Genomic DNA, 22,264 nt, shown 5'->3' on the forward strand with positions numbered 1-22,264 from the left:
AAGTTTCTTATAAGCTGGAGAAACTAGTCGAGCTGTATATACAGGAAATAGTGAGGTTGCATGGGGTACCTGTGTCAATTGTGTCGGATAGGGATCCTCGTTTCACTTCAAAATTTTGGCGAAATTTACAGGAGGCCATGGGCATTAAGTTAAATTTCAGCACTGCATTTCACCCACAAACAGATGGTAAGTCAGAAAGGACCATTTAAATCTTGGAAGACATGTTGAGAGCGTGTATGCTGGATTTCAAGGGAACCTAGACACTTGCCTTTGGTCGAATTTGCTTATAATAACAGTTACCAGGCTAGTATTGAGATGGCACCTTATGAAGCACTTTATGGTAGGAAGTGTAGATCTCCTTTGTATTGGGATGGGTGAGAGAAAGATAAATTTTGGGTCCAGAAATCATACAGAAGATAACAGAGAAGATTGAGACCATTCAAGCTAGAATGAGAGCAGCTCAGAGTCGACAGAAAAGCTATGCAGATAACCGTCATCGCCAATTAGAGTTTGAGGTCGGGAATAGGATATTCTTGAGGATTGCACCCATGAGAAGGGTTATGAGGTTTGGAAAGAAGGGCAAGTTGAGCCCTAGATATGTCGGGCCTTTTGAGATTCTTGATCAGATTGGACCAATGACTTACAGAGTAGCCCTACCACCAGCACTCTCAGTGGTACACGATGTATTTCATGTATCTATGTTGAGGAAGTATATACCTGACCCCACCCACATTATCGACTACGAGTTTCTTCAACTTCAGGAAAATTCTACTTATACAGAAGAGTCGATACAGATTATAGAGAGAAAATAACAAGTATTACGGAATCAGACTATTCCATTGGTTAAAGTGGTATGGAATAATCATACTATCAGTGAAGCCTCATGGGAATTGGAAGAGGAAATGCAAGTCAAGTACCCACAGTTGTTCATCAGTGATCTTGATAACTTGTGACAAATTCCGAGAACGGAATTTTTATAAGGGGGGAGGATGTAACACTCGGGCTCTAAGCCCAGGTACAATTGAAACACAACCCAGAAGACCCTCAGACGAGATGACGTCGTTTTGGTGAGTCGTCTTCTTCTTCCCTTTGTGGTTTTCTTTTCTCTTCTCTTCCCAGACGATTTTCCATCCCAGTTCACTCCCGATTTCTTCTCTCTTCTGATTCCAACCTTCCCCCCACGTTCCTGCAATTATTCTCGGTTCCTCATTTGAAGATTTCCTTCACCACTCCTAAATCACTCCGATTTTCTCCCTCTTACTCATATACTAGTTCATCCTTGCGGGAGATGCGTTTCTTTTCTTCTCTCCGTGTGTCCTCGAAAACTCATCGCCGCTGACTGGGTTCCACGACGATGAGTCATCTCTCTCTCCCATCCTCTGTGTCTCTTTGCCTCTCTGACTGCTTCGTGACAATTTGTTGGTTGATTGTTTTGTACAGTCGGCTTATGGGTCTCTAGATCCTAGTGTAGCTGCCGAGCCTCGCATCGGAAGTGCTAACCATGGTAAAGTCTCTTCTCCCACCATCTGATTTTAGTCTCATTATTTTTATCTTACCCTCTGTTTAATTTTCACGCATATCTCCTCTCCGTTTGAACTCGTCCTGTACACTTTCAGACCACTCAATTTTTCTCCTTTGTGCAGAAACACTTTTCTCTTTCACTAGAGATTTATGTGAACTTTGAGCGTAGACTTCAGTGGGTTGCATCCATTCAAAGTGGTTTGAAGTTTGTGACTCTTTTAGGTAAGCCTTTTCCGAAGTCTTTGGTAGTATTTGGGTATTACATGGTTAGTTTTTGAAATGTGGATAAAGTGTTGTTGATATGGTTGTAGTGTTGGTCTACTGCAGTAAGCTTGTTACAACGTATTACCTATGTAAATTTATGGTGTTTTGTGTTCTATCTGTTGAATTGTGGTTGCACATGTTGGAAGTCTTGAAGTTGAGGAGTATGATTATTCGAACGATTTTGTGAGACTTTTTGGACTAGTAATTGGGACTATTTAGTGTTAATTTTTGGGTTATTTTTAGGCTGTTCGGGTTGGGTTAAGTGGCGGATAGGTGGAAATTACTTGGTGGTGCTAGAGTGAAAATATTAACAGTTTGAAGTGGGCTATCCAGACTTACCTTATGGGGAATTTTAGATTAAAAATGGGCTGGTTTAAGTTTTTTATTATTAATTGAGCTTAGTAGTATACCTGTTTGGATTATTAATTATGTGGTATACGTTTATTGTTTTAGGTTGTGATACTGTTAGAGGACAAATCTAAAGCATATTTTGTACACGGAAGTCAGGTAAGCGGGGTTCATATACTAGTTTTGCATAAAAGAAATGAAATAAGGTTGTTTTTGAAATAAGCATGTTTATTTTTGAAAAGAAATCTGAAAACGACCTCAGATGTTTATTCTGCATATGCATAATTCTATATAAGAGAATGTATTTTTTGTCATGAATGGTGTAGATATGAGCCAATTTTGTACATTTTGTTTCTGAACTATGCAAAAGAGCAAATATAAAAATCTAAAAGTTTTTGTTATGAATAAATGAAAATATTTTGATTCTGTTTATTTAGAACATTGGAAATGATCTGAAGCTATTCAGTACTTTGTTTTGATATGATTTGTCATCTGAAAATCTTGGCATGAAGTTCTGATTCTGTATATGAATGCAATCTGATTCCGATGATGTTCCGTTCTATTTCTGTTAAGGCACAGCCACAGGTATAATGGCAGTTTATAACCCTACCACGGGGTGGAACATGGAATACGGCCCAACTACGGGTATAATGGTGGTTTATAACCTTACCACGGGGGTGAAACATGGTATACGGCCCAGCCATGGGTATAATGGTGGTTTATAACCCTACCACGGGGGTTAAACATAGTATTTGTCCCAATGTGATGCTATGAAGTGATATGATTATAATGTTTCAGTTTGGATATGCCAATGGATTTTATTTTTGGGAATGAGTTTGTCTTTCTGAAAATTTCGCTCTGACATTTTGCACCAAGTTTTAGTTTATGCATTTCGAAAGTAAAATTTGTTGTTTCTACATTCTGAAAGAAAATGTTTTGTTCTACATATCAAACGTTATAAATGCTCATGTTTACATACTAGTATATGCTCTCTGCTCGCTGAGTTGTTGATAACTCACCCCTTAATATTCATAATATTTTCAGATGACATTAACGGTTCAGCTCAGGATCAGTATTAGAGTTTGTGAACAAGATTAGCTGTGAATTGTTTTGGGTATCTCGCGGTATTAGTGCTGCTGTTGAATGTTATTTATTTATTAAGTTGATTTCAATGGATTTAGACGGTTTATGGAGAATTATATCAATTTTATTTTATTTTGTTCTAGTTTATTATTTGAGACATAAAGAAAAGTTGATATTTTATTTGGGTTGTTATATTGAGGATTTGATATGTGAATATGTATGGTTTATTAATCTGATGTATTTACGTTTGATTTGAAGATTTGGAAGGATATATTCTTGGTTTTGGAAAGATATTAACATGGTTGGAGTTGATTAACAGGTTATATGAGTTAACTCTCCGAACACTCGGCGTCGGGGCGTTACAATAAATTTGAGTTCAATGTTTCTAAGGATGAAGTATTGTGGTTTGGAAGTAAATTGTGTGTGCCAGATAATAATGAAATAAAAAGGAAGATACTCAAGGAAGCACACCGTTCTCTTTACACCATGCACTCAGGAAGTACAAAAATGTATCTGGACTTAAGAGGATCTTTTTGGTGGAATGGTATCAGAGCCTATCCTAACCTGAAATGTGGGACTTGAGTCATGCCACCTATGACGAACTAGCTCAACGAGGACGTCAAAAATTTAAGGGGGATAGATTGTGATACTTCATATGATAAGGATAAGGGTAGGTAGTGTATGGGATCCCACATTACTTGAAAATGAGAAGTTATTGCTCTTTATAAGATTTCAATAAGGTTTCGATTGTATCATTGACTAGAGTATAGACTATGTGGTTTGGACCTTCTATTGAGACGTTATAAACGGCCCAAACCACCAAACCGACCGGAACTAATTTAGCTAGTTTTCTCTCTCCCTATCAATCTGTTTGGTCAGCTCTACACATAAAAAAAAATCGGCCGGTTCGGTTTCAGTTTTGGAGCCAGTTCTATTTTCAACCCCTAATAAAAGTGGCTGGATTCGTCATCATCACCAGCTATTACTAAATAACACGATGCTTTATGAAAATCCATCGAACTATTATTATCATGTTTTGCAACGATTGTGTACTTTCTAAATAAAGGACACGATCAAACTTAAAAACTCGAACTTATATCTGTTGTACGTCCTCCACTTTGTTCGATCGTTGTCCTCCAACTTTTAAATAAAGTACACGATCGAACTTATATAACTATTATCATCACTTTCATATAAATAATGGTTGAGGACAACAAATATATATAAGTTCGAACGTCTATCCTTTTAAATAATAAACTCATTATACTATTTATTTAAAATGGAAAGATAATGCGTTCTCTTTACTAAAAAGGTTCCATATATGATAAACCTTCCATCCCTAGAGGCCGCAGGCTTCCTTGGAATGATCTTGTAGTTTCTATGGGTGGGGACGATTCTGGATTCATGGATTTTCCTTTCTTTTTTCCTATTAATTTGGCTCAAAAGAGTTTATGGGAGATAGTGTATCAAGTTGTTTGCACGATCTACTTGATCCTACATCCTCTATGTTTTTGGCAACCCATGCATTTTATCTTAATAGAGCCCTTTAATAACATGTTCTGGTCCTCTTCGTCATTGCTTAGAAAACGTAAGCCACTGAGTTTAGAAACAAGATATTATCATAACAATTGGAAAATTAGACATGCTCCACTCCTGCCCATGCATTTTAAGCGATTTCTTGTTAAAATGTACCAATTCAATCAATGTGACTCAAAATGACAAATATATGATAAATCCAAAATGAACAGTACTAACAATTATTAATCTAAATCAACACATCTTCTAACTCTCTCTCTTAGAATGAAACAAAGATAAACATATAAAACGAATACTATACCATTTATTAAGCATTCAATGTTGCTAGAAGAATTTGTTCAAAATATTTATGTAGGCAATCATTAACATTTTCTCTCTAATTCTCGTAAAAACTTTAATTAGGAATCCAAGATTTTTTTAAAAAAAATAAATAAATATTATTTTTATTCTAAATTTTGTCATCTTCAATTATATCAGTCGATGTTTAAAGTAACTTTACATTGAAGTGTTGAAACACGAATCACTAAAAGGATAAATATTAAGAGTTAGTCTACATACAATCCTCAAATGAGAACTGTTCATGCAAGCTCATACAGTAGTTATATTTAAAAAAAATTAAAAATTACAATAATATCTTTTTTAAAATGATATTTTTTCTCTTTTATCCACATTCATCAATAGAACTACACATGCAGTCATCCGCTTAAGACTGTAAATAGAATTTCTCAAATATTAAATATTGCCAAGTATAAAATGAAAATTAACATTACTCTTATTTTGTAGGGTGGAATGGGATATATGGTGCCCACCTAGCCCAAATTGTTTGGACCCAATAGATAACTACTTGATATCATCATTATTTTTGGCCATAACTTTTGTTACGGCGCTTTTAATTCAAAATCCTTGCCAAAGCTCGCAATTCATGTTGCTATGTTAGGTGAGGATCAAATCCTTTCATCATTTCTAATCCATAGATTGCTCTCTTGCTCTTGGCATTTATCATTTCAACTATTTGATTCTCATCACGGATAAGTGATTCAATATTATATTGAGAAACACCAACACAATACAATTCTAACCATTTAACCATTCAACTAAAGAATTTTGATTAAAAATTCTAACGATATAACTTTTTATAAAATGAATTAACTTAATTTAAAACTATAAGTTGAACCATTTAATATATATATAAATTGTATAATAAGTCAAAATTTTTAGTTGTATACTATATTATTATTAAATATAAATTATGATTATATCGAAGCATACATTGCGCTTGACTAAAATTGACACCAACAAACGTTTGGCTAGAATAAGGATTATATTAACAACTAGTAAATCAATAGAATTAGGGATTGAGATTAAGAAAAGATGCAAAGTAAAGATAATACTCTAATGCAATAAATGGGCACCCATAATAGGCACCCCCTTCTCTTGAGGGTTAGTAATAATCACTTCATGAGCCTTTATGGCCGGCCAGTAATAGCTTACCGGGGTTACAATTAGAGGGGCTATCTCTCACCCCCTTTGGATGAGAGACTGGCACAACAAACATGATCTCTCTCTTAATGTGTCAGTTCACTCTAGTCCTTGCACATAGGTTATGGAATTTGTGAGTGTTACTCTGGTATTATCACATAACACACTCCACTATCGATACGTGAAGCATTCGGATGAACAACCACGATAGAAAATTTGTGGAACAACTATACTAGATCTGCGATTTGCCAATGAGGTAATATCGATTTCACTGTGTACTCTGATATAGTATTTCTAACACTGAAACTATGAATTAATGGTAAAATTCGCTTTCACTTTTTCTTTCGTTGTATATTTTGATTTAGTATTTCTAACATTGGTATCAGAGTTCATAATCGGCTGTTCCCAATTTGTTTTTTACGTGCTTCTTATGATTTTCTTCACTCAAAAATTTTTTTTTGTGACAAGAAAATTCCATTCTCTGTTGGTAACCATGACCGCTTGAGAAGTGGAAATGGTTGTAGCTGGCCACCCACGCAAAGCGAAGCGCATGAGTTTGGTCGTGCGTCTTGTTATAGAACAACGACCACCTTGGTGCGATGCACACCTGAAGGTGTTATACACCTCAATGTTGTGCGAACCAGAGGGTCAGTTGCAATCACGCACCTCCAAGCTTTGTCGCAGATGTGCAATGAAAAGATTCGTACACAAGGCTACGACAAACTTCACTACATGCTACACCGCAGCTCTGCATAAAGTATAAAGTCATTTACTAGTGCTGTGACCCCACAAAACAACATGATGCATCGAGGAAGCTGCATGCTGGGCAAGGAGCACCCTCGAGAGTGCGATGATGCTGCAGCGAGCAACTCACACAGAGCCATGCACCATGGTGGTGTAGCAAGCTGATTCCTTGCGAGCAAATCAGTGTGTAGGGCCGCACGCAGAGCTATGTGCTCTGTTGCAGGTGGTGGCACCACCGCAGGGCCAAAAATCACGGTGGCAGAGGCGCCTACCAATGATGTTGTGCTCGTCTTGGCCGCGTCTCTCCGACAAGGGTGGTGCAGCAATTAGCACTGTCTGCGCAAGAAAGTAGCGTAGCCAACAACACTGAGCTTGCCTAGGGTTCTACTATAATCACTGTCACACACTAGGGCTAGCAGCAATTTCTATCATGGAGGATCACAACCCACGATGGCCTCACCTAGAGGTGTGATGAACACCTCAATGCGACGAGCTCAACTGCGTGTTAAGCCATGCAAACACTGCTGGCATCGTAGTCCACAACGTAGTTGAAGGAGGAGCATCGCTGCACACGATGCCGCGTGGGGCAGCACTATCATGGCGTGCACCATGGAAAGTGGTGTGCCCTATTGCAAGCAGAGTGGCGCGCTCCTCGACAGAGGCGTTGTCCTCTATTGTGCGCAGAGAAGGGCACACCATGGTGGTGTTGCGAGCTCAGCTGCACGTAGAGGAGCATGGCATGTTGATGGGTTCTCCAACATTTTTGCCTGGTTTGAAGGGTGGCACAATAGCTGAGAGCATGGCGGTGGTTAGAGAAAAAAAATTTCTCTCTAGATGAGCTGTCATTAATGGCTGTTGCGCTGAAACTAATGAATGCCAATTTTTTTTTTTTTTTTACATTACAATTGTAACTGAACGGGTGGATGAGGAAGATGAATAGCAAGGTTCCTTTGGTGATGGATTTTGGTTTGGACTCAAATGGTGTTGAGTTGTTTCTCTTTTTATTATATTAAGCTTTTCGCCCAGTTCATGTAATTTTTTCAACAAAACCCATCTGTTTTGAGAGAGAGAGAGAGAGAGAGAAACTGGTTTTGGTTGGTTTAAATAATCTTTGGGCTAACCTGTTTTAGGCATAGATGGATTAGGGCTATTTTTTTAAATTCAATTTTTTATTATTTTGTCCCATAAAACATCCATAGAGAATTAAGTAGCTTGAGCTTGTAGTGTCCATGCTTATGATTGGCCCACATGGAATTTTTCAATATAGGAAGGAATTGTGCTTGCATGTGACTAACAGACTAATTTTCTCTTAGTGGATGGATAGTTGAGATTGATTTGGAATTAATTTCTTATATGATATAAATTTGTATGGAAATTAAGGTAGAAATTAATAATTAGACATTGTGACGCAAAAGATGATTAGGAAACTAAACGAATTTTCGATATTGCGACGTATATTAATTATTTTTGTTCTGACTTGAATTGACGTGGCAAATTTCTTAAACGTGTGTATAATTAAATGTACCTAGGTTAATAACTTTGAGATAACCGAAAAAAAAACCTAGAAATTGTGTATGTGACTTAATTGTCACATTAATCCCCTCCATGAGTAATAGTTAGAACGAATGAAGATTATTATGAGTGTTAGATAGTCTTAAACCATTAATATTGTAAAAGCCTCTTAAAGGTATAAAGTAAGATTGAAAGGTATAAAGTAAGATTGTAAATGCACGTGGAATGCATACACTATAATTTCATAGAAGTAGAAGGAATCAACTATCAGATAGAGTTAAACCACTAATTTGCCTTTGAGAATCTTAGGAGTAATCACGAAAGTTGCTTTATTTTTATTTTTTTATTTTTTGGAAAACACTACTCTCACCTACAAAACTCAACAATTAGGTTTTTTTTTTTTTTTTTACTTAATGGTTAAGGAAGTATTTTTTAATGCATTTGTGATTTTTTTTTCTTTTGTATTTTTTAAAAATGTTAAAAGTGTTTGAAAAAAAAAAGCAAAAAAAAAAAAAAAAAATTGGTTGTTCGGTGAGGATTCTTTGTGGGTGTAGTATCACCATTTTTTTGCAATACAAAGGTTAATTGCTCCTATATTTGAAGTTGAATATTATAATCTTGGAGCAATATTATCTCACAGATAAACATATGCTCTCTAAAACTTGCTAGTATGTCTGGCAAGTTAGGATATTAAAATCAGAATGTGCAAAAGTGTTGAATACATTCTTGACTGGTATATTTATATAAATGTTTTATGAGTACAACTCTCTGTGGTATTAATATTGGTAATTTTGCTCAATTTTTCTTTCTCTATAGAGAAAAAAATTAAATTATTGTAAATATATAAATTTTAGAGCACCCCTTGAGAGTAATGTAATACCAAGCATATTGGAGGTTTGCATGGTAATTGTGGGAAAAGTTTGGATAATTAGGTACAACTTAATTAAGTTTAATGCAAGATAGGTTTAAGATAATTTCTCGTAAGGTTTTATTTTCTCTCCTATAGTGGATTGGAGAATACGAAAATACTGAGTAGCGAGAAATAGAGATATATCGCTAGTTAACTACTAAAGCGTCACATACTGCATTTGTTGCACAAAGTAATTTTTTCTTTTAGCGTTTTTAATGCGACATTAGCGAAGTCTAAACCTAATTTGATTTAAGACTCAATGTATATAGTGATGTTAGTGAGAATTCTTAGAGTTTTAGGAATTGGATAATAACTTATTGACTTAGTAATATTATTTCTAGAGTGTAAAGATGATATACTAAAATGTGTCATTGGAGTATAGGATAATGAGTGTGAAACTTGAGAAATTAAAGGTATTCTTGTTAATGAGATCCCTCTCCTTTATTTAACTGAGTCAAAGATAAAAAGACAATATGAGTATTTTCTATGTTAAAGTTCTTATAAATGCACACTAAGAACATGAAATAAGAAAGATTGTCTCATCATATAAATGTGATTCCATAAATTTTTTTTAGAAGTAAAATATTTTTTTCCAGTTAAAATATTTTTCAACAATCAAAATTATATAAGTTATATGACGAGAGTAATTATCTCACAGTTTTATAACTTGCTGAGAATGAAGTTATAAGTGAATTATGACACAAAACAGTTGTTTCATCACACTTGGATTGATGTTATATGGGATTGCGGCCTTAATTTTGATTTGTCGTCCGTAGATCAAGTTCATTCACTATTACAAAATGCTGAGTTATTATTTTGTACAAACATGAATTCTATTTAAAATATGGAAGATCTAAACTTGAATATTTTTGTTTGAGTCAAGGAAACTACTCATATTTTTGGTAAGGGTGGGATATTGTGGATTTTATTAACAATTAATTTTTGAAAAAAATATTTTATTCCACATTACTTTAATCTTAATATTTTCTTAATATTTTTAAAATTTTTAAAAAGATCGTCGAAAATAATGGGAGTAATTCACTAACTAACGATGATGTAGCATTAGTGATAGTAACTCTCAAAATTTACGAGAAAATAATATCCTAATAAATAGTGTGGTAGCTATAAATCAATATTCTCTCGTCATTTAGAGACTAAAAGATATTATTTGTAATATGGCTCCGCTAAATGTACTGAATTCACATAGCAGGAATCCTAACATAAAATTTTAGATTCACTTCTCTTATATGATCTAACATGGGGTTGATCTAATTGACAAATGAAAAGTGGAGTTGATAGAGGAATAGATGCATCTATTGGCACTAATTGAATTGATTTTAGATAACCATTGATCGCATATTTATAAGAACTTTTCTTAAAAGAGTTATAGTTGATTCTCATATGAGAATTAAATGGTTAGTTTTTGTGATGTTTAGGCACAAAGTAATATTAGCGCATGATTATTGCTTATACTGTTTTGGTACAAAAAACAAATAAATGATTCTGATATTGTTTACATACGATCTAAACAAAACATCAATTCGAAGATATCTAATGTGCGTAGTCATTTTTTATTAACAACCTATTGAATAAGATGAGATTCTTTAAACACTGTTGACAATCTTAGAAAAGAGTCATTTTAAAAGAGATGATGATCTAATTGTCTTAGATTATTAATTGTCGTATAATGAGTAGTTTTCCATATTATGATGTAGTGGACATGGGTTTGTGAAAAGTAGCTCAGACTTCATGTCTTGTGAGACTGTGTATAAGAAAAAACAATTTCTAAAATTGTTATTCAAAATTTATAAACAATTAATGAGATGACAAATATCACAGAATCTAGTATTGTTTATACTATTTAGTGTTTTCATTATGGTTTGCTTATGAGAGTTAGAGGTTGAGATTTTATTAAGGAGTAAATATGACTGACTTGATAAAATGAGTTTGTAATGCGATTTAGACAAGTCATTCATCCAAGAGGTAACATAATCCATCACTTTTACGATTCTTGTTTGGCAAATCTTGTTGTTATGCTTTGAATTGCTTAGGAGTAAGCTCGTATAAAACGGAACGGAATACAGTTTTTTTTTTTTCTGAAATAGTTTCACAATACTCTTAATATATGCATTTGAGAAGTCTTAACTCATCTCAACTAATATTTACTATTATTCATTAACTTTAACTCACAAATCTCACTATTATTCACAACTCATCTCATTACTATTCACAACTCATCTCAACTCATCTTCAAATCCAAACGAGACCTTAATAATTTATGAATAAACTTACAGTGTTTTATACCTAGTTTTCAATGAAATGGCAAAAATATCACACATGTTTTGATAACTGAGTGTAGGGTTGAAAGAAAAAATGGATAAACTGACCAAATCGAAACGAACTGATCGGTTTGGTCCCCATTTTCATTATTTGAAAACTGAATTGGACTGATCGAACCGAAATATATACGTATGTTATTTTTTTAATATATATATTATGTGTTATATATATTATACGTTATATAAAATTTTAATTTTAATTATTTATACTTCTTGATATAAATTTACTCTCAAACATGAATATTAATATTAAATTATTAAAATGTAATTGATTTAGTACATACAAGATAATGTTTATCAAACCTATCATATTATGTATGCAACAAATATTAGTGAAAAAATATATTTGCAACTGTGAATTGTGAAACCGCTGCGTAATCGTTTTAAAAAAATGAATAAAACATGGGACACAATAAAAAAAATTAATTTTTTAATAGTGGATCTCACTCTTTTTCAAAACTATTACGCTGCTTTTATGCATTTCGCGATTTTACGTAAAATTACTCATTTTGAACTGAAAATTATGTATGGTCTCTAAAATTCGTATTTTGGCTAAAACAATTATCATTTGCGTAAGAAAAACCAACCAGTCCAATAAAAAAATTCAAATTTGAATTACACCTGTAAAATCGAATCGAATCGAATCGAATTGAAAAATCAAAAGTTTCAGTCTTCGAGATGGACCGATTGATTTTGGTTCTTAGAATTCCAAAATCGAGTTGTATCGCTTCGGTTCAATAGCAAGTTCAGAACCAAACCGGGCTAAACGTAATCCATTACACCCTAACTAAGTGAGTTTAAAAACTTGCAATCGTTGAAAAGTGAAAACCTTCGGATTGTGAATAATTCTCTAACCTTTGCATGGTAGGGAATCTTAGATTGATCATCTTTCAAACTTAAAACCTGCAAAATTGAAACTTTAAAAAATGGTAAAATATCTATCCTAACATTTTATCGTCGACTAGTATAGAAACATATGCATACTCCACTTTTGTCCGTGTTCATGCCTTCATCGATGAGACCATAAAGAGCTTATATGCTCTATTTCTCCTTTTCACTTATAAAAATTTACTATTTTTAAATATTTATAAAATTCCTGGCCTATTTTAGAGTTTTAATCTATATTTGAATTCCAAAAAATTTAAAAGTTTCTAATGTATTGATGTGTGCATACGAGTGATGAAACAAAGAAAAAATATTTTGTAAAAAAAGAGAAAAATAATGATGTAATTGAAGTAGATTGAATGATTCATTAAAAAATGTGTATATAATTATGGAGAACGGTTAAAAAAAAAAAAAACACACACACACACTAAACTCAACATAAAGGTCAAAAAAGATAAAAAAATACTAAACTCAACATAAATTTGAATGACTCGAATATTTAATTACCGGAGTTGGATTAGGATTCTCTTGTCGCTAACCCAAATCCGATTGGTCAAGAATCTCCGACTTGAGCATGAGTTGAACTATCATCAGGATGCATTTAGATGTTGAGTTGAGATGATAAAATATTATTTTTAATATTATTATTATTTTAGAATCTGAAAAAGTTGAATTATTTATTATATTTTGTGTTGGAATTTGAAAAAGTTGTAATAATGATTTGGGATGAATTGAAAGGAGTTGAAGATCCAAACAAAACCTAAAGTGATGGCATGCCAAAAGAGTAGATATAGTTTGGTTTTGCAAACTTTTGAAATCATCTCATTTTATCTCATCTTTTCTCAATATTCAAATACTATTTAAATACAAATATTTTTCAATTTTAGATTTTCAAGTTTCCAAATTTTTCATTTGATTTTTACCTAATTATTATAACTTTTCCAAACTTACAAACAAAACACAAAAAATAATTCAACTTTTTCAAATTCCAAAACAAAAATTATATTAAAAAATTATATTATAACTCTATTTTAATTTTATAATTTTTTATTCATTTTTTTCTCTCATTTCTCAAAACTCCATAAAATTTTTAATTTAAACTACTTTACTACTATTAACAAATTATCTTACTATTATTCATAAATTTATCATCTCATCTAAATTGTATAACCAAATGAGTCATATAGCTTATTTAAGAGGATAATAAATCCTTTTCGCATGGGTGGTCTAAGAGCATTCGCAGGCGGTGCCCCATAGCACTATAATTTGAGGCTCATTTTACGGTTTTGGTTAACATCTCTCATACATCCGAATCTCTATTTTAGGGAAAATATTTAGGGGATGAACAGTAGTTTCCCAAATATAAGGAATCACTATTCATCCCCTAAGTCATCTTTTATCAATATTTTATTATAATAAATAAAATAAATTATTCTTCCAACCATCTACAATTTCCCTCATACACATATTTATTATAGTTTTAAATAAAAATTTTAAAAATAATTTAAATAATTAATAAAATATAAAAAAATTAATTTGAAAAATATTATCATACCCGCAAAAAAATAATTTAATTTTTTTAAATATTCACTAGAGTAATAGTTCAAAACATAAGAAAAAAAAATATTAAGTAGTTAAGTTTGTAAATGGAAGTGATAGAAAAAAGTAATAAAGAAAGAATATAGAGATATTATTTTAATATAATAGAAAAATGATATGGAATGAAATGTAGGAGGTTTTTGGAAGACGAGTAAAATTTAGGAAAAAATTTTAGAGAATGTGTTTTTTAGCTAAATTAGATTATTCCCATCCGATGCCCTAAACCACTGTTATCCCCAAAGTTTGGGGGAAAATTTAGGGAGAACATGAAAAACCTCATTTCATCTCATTCCCTATTTTATGATTTTGATTTAGGGGAGCTACAGTGGTTCCCCATTGTATATTCCCAATCTCTTTCTCCCATTCCTTTCGGGCCGTTAGTCCCGCGTGTTCCTCTCTCTCCACTCTCGGTTGCCCTCTTCGACGCTGCCCTCCGTCGCACTGTTTGCCACCATTGACTGTATTTTCTCTTTATCGGCCCAAATATATGTAAGTTGTACTCATCTCTCTTATGATTTTACTTAATAAAGCCCCCTTCCATGGCTGAATCTAATGCATATTGTTCTTTATAATTGTTCCTTACCTTTAAGTCTAACTTTGACCATTGAAATATGTTTGTGATCTCGTTTCCTTACAACAATGCTCTAGGGTTTGGCATTTCGATTGGATCTGTTCTCAAAATCTGCCATGGTTTATGCTCTATGTTACCTTTTTGACTTCTTGGAGTTATCCATCTTGATCTGCTTTTCTTTTTCAATTCAATTGGTTGGCATTTTGAGAAATTGTTTGTTGTTTGGGCATTTTATTATTCATTGCCCTGGGGGTTTTTATGTTGGCTTGAGGAATCTTATTTTTGATTTGGTGGTCTAACACATTTTTCTTCTAGGTGATGTTTGAGAAAATTATTTGTTATTGAGTTGCTGTGAGCAATTTTGAGAAATTAATGGATTTTTGGGCATTTAATTATTCACTGCTTTGTTGTTTCCATGTTGGCTAAAGGAATCCCATATTTGATTTGCTGGTTTGAGATATTTTTCTTCTAGGTGATGTTTGAAAAAATTGTTTTAGATATGAGCTGCTGTGAGCAATTGCGAAAAATTATTTGTTGTTTGGACAAGGACATGTGCTAATATATAGAGCTTTCCATGTTGTTGCAAGCTGTGCTTGCAGACTGTTGTACTAAGTTTGGACTTCTTGAGTAGATCTTCATAAGCATTTTATAGTATCATTTATGCATATTGTTCTGATTGCCATAAGATTTGTTTTTTTTCAATCCATGTTAACCTATACATAGCCTTTGTAATAAAGTGATTGAATCAATCTAATTCTACTAATTTAAAATGTTACTATTGGAGAAATGACAAAATTTTTTATCGTCAATACGTGAATAGATATTATCGTTAGAGAAACTGAAAAAAATATTACCATTATATAAAAATGAAAAAATGTGTTACCGTTAGATAAATGCAAATCAAATATATTACTCAAGTATATGCGAACAAAATCATATAAAAAATATTATCGCGTTGGGAAATACACATATTAAAAAAATTATTATTTTTAAAACTGATGTTGGATTGAAAAATAATATTGTATCTGAGAACAAAAATCGTATGAGAATGCATTTTTATTTAAAATACACATATATGTGTTGAGGACGTGTTTTACTGTTACGCACTCACTATCTCCTGCAACCAAAGAGTAAGAGAGTTTGAGGGTTGAAAAGGACCCCTCCAATGCTAAGTCATTGAAGATATAAGTATTCTTAGAACCAATTATTTTTTTAGAGTTTCGTTAGCGTATTTGGCTCATTTAAATCGAGAGTTTGTTTTCTTAAGATCACTTAGATTAACGGCTTCGCCCACTATTTAAAATTTGAATCTCGATTCCTTTGGATTATCCACTTGTTTTGAATGAGTGAATATCTCAACAGTCTTAGGATAAGTGGGTGGACGTTCCTTTTAACGAACTGACCTGAGCCCTATTAAGTTAAGGGAGTGTTTAGGACTTAAGCGGCTTGTTGGGCCTTCACAACTCAGGCCTAAGTGGCACCCCACGAGTCTTTATAGTGGTATTAAAGTCCTTTCAATTAACCGGCGAAATCTCATTACATATTGTGTGATGAGCCTTGGTATTAAAGTGCTTCCAATGTCTTTTTAATTTTTTAAATGACACTTGTAATTTTATTTTTATGTAACACCAGGACTTTACTAACTCAAAAAGAATAAAAACGTAAGACTTACTAGTAGTTGATACACATAAGTCCGATTATTTTTTTACCTTGCCCTGTGCCTATATTATATATGTCACATGTGATCCTATAATATTTATTAAAATTTGGAAAATGTTTAATGTACTTAAAAATAATTTATTTTTCACATATCACTTACTGATATGCTACAAATCATGATATTTAAAATTTAAAATTTGGATTTAAAAAAAAACTAACAAAATGAATATTATAAATAAAATACTAAGTAAAATTATAAGTACATTTAATAGTATTCAAAAAATTTATTTAGATGACTAATATTGTGTGATGCTTATATTACGTTTGGGTAGTGAGGTGATCTCAAATATTTTATGAAAAAATAATAAAAAAATAATGAAAAAATAATGATAGAATATTAAATAGTAATAAATAATAAGTGAAAAATATTAATAAAATAACAAATAATAGTAAAATATTTTCATAATACTCTACTGCCCAAACTAGCCCTAAAAGTTTAATGAAAAACTCTTCGAGTTTCAAGTCTACCGTAACGGCGTCAAGATTTTCTGATGTTTAATTCCTAGCCTGTTTAACTTTTTCATGAACTTGTTTGCCATTTTATTTAAAATATTGTTTTGAATGGACACAATTTGATTTAATGAACTTTTATATTACTATCTGATCAAGAAGTCTTTTTTTAATATCTATAGCTAATTTGGATTGAGAGATTATCTCATTACTATTTATTATTATTAATAAATTTTAACTCATAAATTTTACTATTATTCATAAATCATCTCAATTCATTTTATTTTTGAATCCAAATGAGTCTTAATATTTTTTTATATACTTTTCCTCATTTGATTAAAAGATAGAAAATATGTAAAAAAAATTAATATAGTTTAAATAATATTTATAATGATATTTAAAAAAAACTAAATAGTTATTTCAAGATTCATAGGACGTTAGAATTTCATAGAAATCCTTTGTATTTACAATTATTTTTAAATTTGAGTTTACTCATATTCTAAGAATTTAGATCTCAAAACTTATATACTAAAGCGTCGGTTTAAAATTGCAGTCGGAAATAGGACTTTTTAGGATAGAGTTTTTAATTATAAAATTTTAGGTGATGTTTGGATAATGAGTTGAGATAAAAGTTAAATAAATTATTGTAAGAATATTATTTTTTAATATTATTATTATTTTAAAAATTTAAAAAATAAATTATTTATTATATTTTATATGAGAATTTAAGAAAGTTGTAATAATTAGATAAGATGAGATGAGATAAGTTGAGATCAATTCTGAATCTAAACGGGACGTTACTAATCCTAATCAATTAGGCTTCGTTCGAATAGTGAGATAAGATGAGATGATTTTAGATGAAAGTTAAATAAAATATTATTTTTAATATTATTATTGTTTTGAGATTTTAAAAATTTGAATTATTTATTATATTTTGTGTGAAAATTTAAAAAAATTGTAATGATGAGACGGGATAAGATGAGATGAGATGAAATCATTTTTGTATCCAACATGTACTTAAATAGATTTTAGAATTAGTTATGGTAATTTTTTAAAAAATATGAAGTTATTTACAAGAGTATTTTTTAACAAAAATTCAATTTGATGTTGTTTTAAAAAATGAATTTGTAGAACTTTATTAATTATTAATATATATATTTTATTTTATTTTATTTTATTTATTTTTGGTTAAAAGCAAAACGTAATTTGTATGCTGCCAGACTCGAGTCACTGGGAAAGCGAGAAGCCGCGAGAGGAAAAGGCCCATAAAAGACACTCCCATTGCAGAGCAGTAGGAATTCATTCCCTCCCCAATGCTCTCTCGCCTTTTCACGGCTGCGGAAATGAAAAAGCGACAGCGAGGGAACTCAAAAAGTAGTGTGTAGTTAGAGCTCTTGATAGAAGAATTTCGCGACGATAATCTCTTAAACCCTTTGCTGTTTCTCAGTCCTTCAACCAAATTCACGCCGTTTTATAGTCTCTCCGTCAGCTTTTACGATCAATATCAAACTCCCCCTCCCTTCAATTCCAATCTCAGACTTTGCGAAGCACCGGTTTCTAAGAGAAGAATTGAGGAAGCGTTTGCGCCGAAACCCTAGAGGCTCTGGCAATACGAAATTGATTCCTAGTCGTTGAATTTCTCGATACAGCGAAGCTAGGGTTTTCGTTGTATATGTTCCGCCACAATGAGTCCTATTCAGAATTTCGAGCTGCACTCCCAGAATCTCGTCGAGCCCGATATTTGTACTCTCTTTCTCTCTCACTCTCACATTCCCTCTGTGTGTTACAAAGTTGTAGTATTTGCGTATGATATTTATTTGGGTTTCTTTTTGATACAGCAATTCAGCAAAGGCTTCTGATGGCAATGGATGTTCGGGACAGTCTCGAAATCGCTCACACGGCCGAGTACTTGAACTTTCTGAAATGCTACTTCCGGGCGTTCTCGATTATACTTTTACAGATTACGAAGCCACAGTTCATCGACAATCCCGAGCACAAGCTCCGGAACATTGTGGTGGAGATCCTCAATCGCCTTCCTCACAGCGAGGTCCTCCGCCCCTTCGTGCAGGAGCTCTTGAAGGTCGCCATGCAGGTGCTTACCACCGACAACGAAGAGAACGGCTTGATTTGTATCCGTATAATCTTCGACCTCCTCAGGAACTTCAGACCGACTTTGGAGCATGAGGTCCAGCCGTTTCTGGACTTCGTCTGCAAAATTTACCAGAACTTTAAGCTGACTGTTAGCCATTTCTTCGAAAGCGGGGTGGCGGGTGGGGAAGATGTTAAGCCAATGGATACGTCTTCGTCTTCGGATCAAGCTTTGAGTACTATGGGGGGCTCTGCTGGGACGGGGCAGCTTAACCCGAGTACGCGCTCGTTCAAAATAGTTACAGAAAGTCCGTTGGTGGTCATGTTTCTGTTCCAATTATATGGTCGGCTTGTTCAGACAAATATTCCGCACTTGTTGCCATTGATGGTTGCTGCTATATCAGTTCCCGGTCCGGAAAAGGTTCCTGCCCATCTGAAGACCCACTTCATTGAGCTGAAGGGAGCACAGGTTAAGGTATGTTGTTGTCGTTGGTAGTTCTTCGCGTTAAAAATGTTCACGGATTGAAGTTTAGTTAGAGATTTCCTAGAAGGCTGAGTAGAGCTTTGTTAACACGTGTATACCGATTGTGGTCCGAGTTGTTTGTTATGAGGCATATATTGCTTTTTAGCCTGCTATTTTTCTGTGATACTCCATACTAAGGATAAGGGTAACGGGTGAGATTGCGATACCCATACTAAGGATAAGAGTAGGTGGTGAATGGGATCCCACGTCGATTGGGTAGGAGAAGTTCTTGCTTTTTATAATGGTTCCAATGGTACTCCAATTGTATAATTGACTAATCCTCTTAGAGTATAGGCCCATGTGTGGCTTGGGCCTCCCATGTGTGGCTTGGGCCTCCCTTGAGGTGTTACCTTTACTGCGTGTGAAACTCAAGTGCTAGGATCATGTTGTTTTTGTCCTGGGATTTGCGTCTCTTTTATGCATTTTTGGAAGAATCCTTCATTGAGAGAGGATCCTTAACGGTTTAAAAGTAATTGTTTGTGGAATTCTATAAAATTCTTAACTTAACAGGTCACACTAGCACTATTACCTTTCCACACTAAGATGGCGATATTTTGGAATAAACCTTCTCTTGTTCTATCCTTGGACAAGGCAACTGGCCTTGTCTTTCAATATGTTTTCTCTTAGTTAAGGCTTGAAAAAGACGTGGGTTTCTATTCTTTGCCAATCCCCTAGAAAATTGAATCTTGGTGGGGGTCCAAGATGAGGTAACAACTTCACCCTAATAGCATAAAAGCTGAAACAGTCTCAAATTTCCTTTTTAAATTCTGCTCCCAAATGCATCCAATGTTTCTATTGAAGTCTGTTTCTATTGAAGTCAGTCTCTGATGAATCTTACCTCTTTTCCACTGTAGCTTCCGCAATAGACACAATAGAAATGTTTTTTTTTTTTTTTTTATAAGTAAAAGTATTATATATAAATCAATAGGAGTAACCAAGTATACTGGATGTATACAAGAAAATTCCTAGTGCTTTTCATTGGGAATTGCAAGAACCAAATCTAGATGGGTGGAGATATGGTCTACAATTTCATCCTTAGTTGCATTTGTTTTCAAATTTGCAAATAGAGTATGATTCAAGCTGTATTTTTATCTATTTGTTTTTACCAAGTCCTACAACAACTTGTTGCTAATCTGAACTCTTCGTTGCTGCAGACAGTTTCTTTTTTAACATATCTGTTGAAGAGCTCCGCTGACTATATCAGGCCACATGAAGAAAGCATATGCAAAAGCATTGTCAATTTGCTTGTTACTTGTTCAGATTCTGTATCCATTAGAAAGGTGAATATTTATTCCTTTCTAACTTTCTATTTTTTTCCTGGATCTTTTCATTTCATTAATCATGAAAAGTTATACATGTTGGATGCAGGAATTGTTGGTAGCCTTAAAACATGTTCTCGGAACCGATTTCAAGAGGGGTTTATTTCCTTTGATTGACACGCTATTGGAAGAGAGGTAATATTATGACCTTTTGTTGGTGACTTCAAACTGTCATAACTGATATGGATATCCTTTTGATTGGGGAAATCTTAGATACATGCAAAAATTCTCTCGACAATGACTAGGAATTATGTTATATGTCATTAGTGAATCACGACTTAAATCTTATAACAGAATTTCTCAAACCATTTTTGTTTTCCCGATTTTCTAAGAAACCAAACCTGCATAAGAAATTTTGCAATGTGCAGCCTCTCTGAGTTTAATCGACCGATTGCAGAAAATATTTGAGGGAAGCTTGGCCCATTTTTGAATTCCACAAATATTGTCCACTTCAAAAAGTCAATGGACAGAATATTTTTTAAAAAAATATGCTTTACTTAGTTGAAAAGTGGATACCTCTTTTTCGGTGGAAAGACAGTATGCTGAATGATGACCACTTAAGAAGTTGGGTTTTATATGGGACGGAAGTAGTAATTTTTCGGACTCGTGTGGGAGTTTAACTATCTCATTGGCCTTTTTACTTTGAACCTTTTAGGGTTCTAGTTGGTGCTGGCCGGGCATGCTTTGAGACATTGAGACCATTGGCTTATAGTTTGCTGGCAGAGATCGTCCATCATGTTCGGGTGGACCTTTCCTTGTCTCAGGTACTGCTTTTTGTGAGAAGTTTGATGCAAAATATATTGTTTCTATCCTTGTTTTTGCTTAGATGGGTTTTTATTCTGATTTTTTTTTCTGTTAATAATTAATACAAGGGTTGAAACTTGTGGTTGGGTGCATTTTATTTTATTTTAATAGTTACTATAAAAAAAAAAAGGTTTGGTACATTTCAATTTTATCTTCCTTGTCTAAATAGGGGACTAATTACTTTGATGGAAAAAGCTATATTTGTCTAAAGGGGGACAGATTACTTTGATAAAGATTACGTCTTCTAATCTTTTCACGTATTTTCTTTCACTTTTCCCTTTGCCAGCAGGGGTTGCAAAAATAATTGAGAAAATTTACCCCAATTTTTTATGGGGAGGTATGGGAGGAGAAAAAAGTTTCATTCGGTTAATTGGAACAAGGTTTGTCAACCAATTTTCTGTGTTGGATTGGAGGTGAGAAATTTGAAGATGTATAACAAAGCACTTCTTGGGAAATAGCTTTGGAGATATCATGTAGAGAGAGATGCTTTATGGAAGAATGTTGTGCTGTTAAATATGGGAGTGGGTGGGGGGATGGGTGTTCTAATGAAGTTAGAGGAGCGTATGGGGT

At 33.3% G+C, this 22,264-nt stretch overlaps 1 protein-coding gene across 1 annotated transcript in view; it reads left to right on the top strand.

Moving 5' to 3' along the window:
* Window positions 1-18,200: 18,200 nt before the first annotated feature.
* Window positions 18,201-22,264, top strand: part of LOC121259175 (transformation/transcription domain-associated protein-like) — a 44,841-nt gene continuing 40,777 nt past the window's right edge. Inside the window, 5 exon segments of the mRNA XM_041160681.1 lie at window positions 18,201-18,703; window positions 18,799-19,523; window positions 20,726-20,851; window positions 20,940-21,025; window positions 21,546-21,654. Coding sequence (XP_041016615.1) covers window positions 18,646-18,703; window positions 18,799-19,523; window positions 20,726-20,851; window positions 20,940-21,025; window positions 21,546-21,654 — 1,104 coding nt within the window. The 5' untranslated portion in view covers window positions 18,201-18,645.

The sequence above is a fragment of the Juglans microcarpa x Juglans regia genome, chromosome 4D (genome assembly GCF_004785595.1).
Source record: "Juglans microcarpa x Juglans regia isolate MS1-56 chromosome 4D, Jm3101_v1.0, whole genome shotgun sequence".
Lineage (NCBI taxonomy): Eukaryota > Viridiplantae > Streptophyta > Magnoliopsida > Fagales > Juglandaceae > Juglans > Juglans microcarpa x Juglans regia.